The 5,000-nt window shown below is 61.6% G+C and overlaps 1 protein-coding gene and 1 pseudogene across 1 annotated transcript; one reads left to right on the top strand and one right to left on the bottom strand.

The window, feature by feature from the left end:
* Positions 1–98, top strand: part of LOC131183722 (28S ribosomal RNA) — a 3,218-nt pseudogene extending 3,120 nt beyond the window's left edge.
* A 132-nt stretch (positions 99–230) lies between these two features.
* On the bottom strand, positions 231–2,222 carry LOC131182844 (uncharacterized). Its single transcript, XM_058152185.1, has one exon. The coding sequence runs from the start codon at positions 2,220–2,222 to the stop codon at positions 231–233; it is 1,992 nt and encodes a 663-aa protein (XP_058008168.1).
* Positions 2,223–5,000: the final 2,778 nt, after the last annotated feature.

Below are 5,000 nucleotides of genomic sequence, written 5' to 3'. Positions count from 1 at the left end.
CTTTGCGCATTTACTTAAATACGCGACGGGTATTGTAGTGGCAGAGTGGCCTTGCCGCCACGATCCACCGAGATTCAGCCCTTTGTCGCCCGATTCGCCCCTCCTCCGCCTCATCTCCTCTCGCCCCACGAGGTTCCGACGCCCCTTTCCCCTCCCTTAACGCACGAGGAGGCCCTTCCGAGGATGCCCCCATCACTTTCAAGGCAAAGCAAGTCTTGAAACATTAAAGGTCAAGTGCCGAGCACCATCCCTTTCCAAAGTCCAAAACAGCCCGTGGCGCTGCCTGGGCTGCCTCCCGCTTGCTCCCCCGACGGCCCGTGGCAAAGGCCTGCCTCCTGGGCTTGATCCCCGACGGCCCGTGGCAGTGCCTGGGCCTCCCGGGGCTTGCCTCCCGCTTGCTCCCGACGGCCCGTGGCGCTGCCTGCCTCCTGGGGCTTGCCCCCGACAGCCCGTGGCGCTGCCCAAAGGCCTCCCACTTGCTCCCCGATTGGGCCCGTGGCAAAGGCCTGCCTCCCGCTTGCCCCCGACGAGCCCGTGGCGCGCCTGCCTCCCGCTTGCTCCCGACGGCCCGGGGCCCGCCTGCCCCCGATTGGCCCGTGGCGCTGCCTGCCTCCCGCTTGCCCCCGACGAGCCCGTGGCAAAGGCCTGCCTCCCGGGCTTGCCCCCGACGGCCCGTGGCAAGGCCTGCCTCCTCTCGCTTGCCCCCCGACCGGGCCCGTGGCAGTGCCTGCCTCCCGCTTGCCCCCGACGAGCCCGTGGCAAGGCCTGCCTGGGCCTCCCCGACGGCCCGCTGCCCTCCGACGCGCCCGACGGCAAGGCGCTGCCCGCCTGGGCTTGCCCCCGACGGCCCGTGGCGGCGCCTGCCTCCCGCTTGCTCCCGACGGCCCGTGGCAAAGGCCTGCCTCCTCCCGCTTGCCCCCGACGGCCCGTGGCAAAGGCCTGCCTCCTGGGGCTTGCTCCCGACGGCCCGTGGCAGTGCCTGCCTCCCGCTTGCTCCCCCGACGGGCCCGTGGCAAAGGCCTGCCTCCTGGGCTTGCCCCGACGGCCCGTGGCAAAGGCCTGCCTCCTGGGCTTGCCCCCGACGGCCCGTGGCGGCGCCTGCCTCCTGGGGCTTGCCCCCGACGGCCCGCGTGGCGTGGCAAAGGCCTGCCTCCCGCTTGCCCCCGACGGCCCGCGGCAAAGGCCTGCCTCCCGCTTGCCCCCGACGGCCCGTGGCAAAGGCCTGGGCCTCCCGCTTGCCCCCGACGGCCCGTGGCAGTGCCTGCCTCCCGGGCTTGCCCCCGACGGCCCGTGGCGCTGCCTGCCTCCTGGGCTTGCCCCCGACGGCCCGTGGCAAAGGCCTGCCTCCTGGGCTTGCCCCCGACGGCCCGTGGCAAGGCCTGCCTCCCGCTTGCCCCCGACGGCCCGTGGCAAAGGCCTGCCTCCCGCTTGCTCCTCGATTGGCTGCGGCAAAGGCCTGCCTCCCCCGCTTGCCCCCGACGGCCCGTGGCGCTGCCTGCCTCCCGGGCTTGCCCCCGACGGCCCGTGGCGCTGCCTGGGCCTCCTGGGGCTGCCCGACAGCCCGTGGCGTGCCTCCTGCCTCCCGCTGTTCTCCCGACGGCCCGTGGCAAAGGCCTGCCTCCCGGGGCTTGCTCCTCGATTGGCCCGTGGCGCTGCCTGCCTCCCGCTTGCCCTCGACGGCCCGTGGCAAAGGCCTGCCTCCTGGGCTTGCCCCCGACGGCCCGTGGCAAGGCCTGCCTCCCGCTTGCTCCCGACGGCCCGTGGCAAGGCCTGCCTCCCGGGGCTTGCCCCCGACGGCCCGTGGCAAAGGCCTGCCTCCTGGGCTTGCTCCCGACGGCCCGTGGCAGTGCCTGGCCTCCCGCTTGCCCTCGACGGTCCCGTGGGCAAGGCCTGGGCCTCCCGGGGCTTGCCCCTCGATTGGCCCGTGGCAAGGCCTGCCTCCCGCTTGCCCCCGACGGCCCGTGGCAAAGGCTCCGCCTCCTGGGCTTGCCCCCGACGGCCCGTGGCAAGGCCCTGCCTCCCGGGCTTGCCCCCGACGGCCCGTGGCGCGCTCCGGGCCTCCTGGGCTTGCCCCCGACGGCCCGTGGCAGTGCCTGCTGCCTCCTGGGCTTGCTCCCGACGGCCCGTGGCAAAGGCCTGCCTCCCACTTGCCCCGACGGCCCGTGCAGACGCTCAACGCCTCCCTGCTCTTGCACGGGGCGTTTGTTATTCACCCATATCATGCAAAATTAGGATATAATTGGCACGGATGCGCTTTATTCCTCAGCTAATAGGCAAAAAGAGGTTCGCTCGCCCCTTTGCTAGCATACACTAACATTTTTATTTTCTGTGCTCTCGTCCCTAACATGCTTTTTGCTTATAAGTTATGTTATTCTCTTCAGATACGTGTGATTGAAATATTACCCAAGATATTCCACCATTGGTGCCTTGCATCTACGCTACCTTCATAATGTGGGGATTCTATCAATCGAGCGCTTCAAGCGTTCTCACTATGACCCTAAGGTTTTGTGCTTCATGTTTTATGGAACAATTCCCTCATTGAGTATAAAGAGCACAAAATCTAATATTGTGCACATGACAACTCTTCTATGATTTTTTCTCTACTTACCTTCCATGCCGATATGGCCAAATGTTATGCCCCTAAGCCAATTCTCCGTGCAAACTTTAAGAAAACCACCCAATGACAACTCAAATGGGTTTATAATATTTTTCTGATGTTCCACAAAAAATTTGGTGATTTTCTGATGAGTTTTCTATTTTTTATGAATTTATGTATTTTTCGGTTTAAAAAAATAAAAAAAAATAGCTACGGTGAAAAAAAAAATTTCAAAATTTTTGTGAGAGTAGATTACATTTTTCTAAACACCTCTGCAAAAAATCAGGTCAAAATACCCAAAATTGAATTTTTAGGGGTGTGATGGCTCTGACATAGTCATGTTTCCTCCTGCTGCACTTCATTGTGTTCCTAATGCTCTTGTGGGGTGTGGGTAGTCACCTCGGGGCCAGCAAGGCCGGGCCCGGGATGCCTCTGTGCCATATGTTGTCATCTGTTTAGCATTGAAATTAGCTTGTTATACCCCTCTCCACCTCTACCCCGCTTGGAAGTCGGAAAAATCTAAAAATCCCGCAAGGCAGGGCCCGCCCGCCATGGCTCGGGCCCGCTCGCAGCAATTGTGGGAAATGAATCGTGGTTGAATCCTATATAAAAGTGTGTCGAATGGATGCTAGTGCATGGTGCGAGCATGGCATTTGCGTGTCGTGCTTGTGCCGACGCGGCGAAAGCGCATTACGCTGTAATCGGGCATGGGAGCTTGCTGGCCAAACGCTTGCAAACTAACTCTTGGGCTAGACTCGAATCACGACGATGAACCCAAAGGCTATTGGGGCCGATCTCCATGCTTGCGTGTGTCAATTGGATGTCGTGCAAGGTGTGGGCGTGGCATTTCGGTTATTCCCGTGGCCGGGCGTGTCGGCGGATAGGCGATGCAATCCGGGCATGGTGTGAGTTCTCGTGGCATAGGCTTTTGAGGAGTTTGGGTCCGTGGTAGAGCCGACTTTATTGGGGTCGATCTCCTTGCTCTCGAGGGTGTTAAGTGAAAGTCGGTACAAGGTGTGGGCATGGTGCTTACGTGCCGTGCTTGTGTCGAAAGCGGGCGACATGCAACGCCATCGCATGGGGTGAGCTCCCGATGGGGAAGGCTTGCAGGAGTTGGGATGCTACATTACTCGGGTCGTGGATGGACGCCGGTCGCTGGCGATCGCGGCATTGCTCGTGTTGTGGGAATGAGTCGCCCGGTGCTTCCGCAAGTGTTGAGGCATTACAAGTGTTGGGAGAGGGCGTGGCGTTACGATGCCGTGCTTGATCCTATGCGCGAGCCGATGTCGCAGGCATGAGTTGTGGCATTGAGTGGTAGGCGCTTTCCTTCGATTGCGGTGGTGTGCATTGTTGCTTGCGCCGATGTGTCCCTTTGTGATCGCTGCCTTTGCTTAGGTTGAGGGGACGAGCCCGGTGCCTTTACTTTGGCCGGGTTGTGCGAATGTTGAGGTGAGGGCGTATGCTTCATGCCACATGTGCTCGAGCCGATGCATGAGCTCGCGAGGCATGTGTTGAGAACATTGTACGGCGAGTTTCTTCTGGCCGCGTGATTGCATCGCTATAAAGCCCCGCTTCTTTCCTTCCCTGCTTGCATTTGCTACTAAGGTTGCGGGATGAGCCCGTGCCGATGTTTTGTTGAGGCGACGCGAGTGCTTGGTGAGGGTGCGCGCTCGCGCCGTGCTCAATCCGATGTGCGAGCCGCCGAGGCAAGGCCGAGGCATCAGATGGGGAATCTCGTGGCCGAGGTCACCGCTTACGCCCGTAATCGACGTCCTTCGTGTTGCTTGTATTTCACCGCTCGCTTCGCCTCCTCGGATTTGTTTCGCGCTGCCAAGCGTGAGTAGCGGTTCCATTCGGCGCTTTGACTTCCCATCGTGCTTCCGCCGCCGGGGCAATTCGTTGGTGGGATCACCGCCAACGTGACGCGGGCGCGCATGAGCGTTGTTTGGTCGCTTGGGTTGGCGTGCTCTTTGCTCGAGCATTGAACCGCTGGCTCTCGATCCCCTTCAGCTTGTTGCCCGAGAGCGAATGTGCCTCGCGACATGATTCGCCTCGTGTTGCATACCCACGAAAGCGAATTCAAAGCTATGCTGTCCCGCTGCTGGCGCCTTGTTTAGGTGCGAGGTGAACCTCAGAGCGCATCCGTGCTCCAAGCATGCTCACCGCCGCCGTGGCTCACGGAATGTCGCTGCGTTTCCTGATGCGGAATGTGATGCGCGAGGGGTGGCAACTCCTCCATCACCCCAAACGCCCAATCGGTAACGAACGACCGACGCGCTCGCCTCGAGGCCTCGGCCACGGTTTTCAGGCGGGCGACGCCGCCGCTAAGCGAATGCTACCCGTTGATCCCGCCAAGAGTCATATGCTTGTCTCAAAGATTAAGCCATGCATGTGTAAGTATGAA

The sequence above is a fragment of the Hevea brasiliensis genome, chromosome 9 (genome assembly GCF_030052815.1).
Source record: "Hevea brasiliensis isolate MT/VB/25A 57/8 chromosome 9, ASM3005281v1, whole genome shotgun sequence".
Lineage (NCBI taxonomy): Eukaryota > Viridiplantae > Streptophyta > Magnoliopsida > Malpighiales > Euphorbiaceae > Hevea > Hevea brasiliensis.
This window is presented reverse-complemented; position numbering and strand designations above follow the sequence as displayed.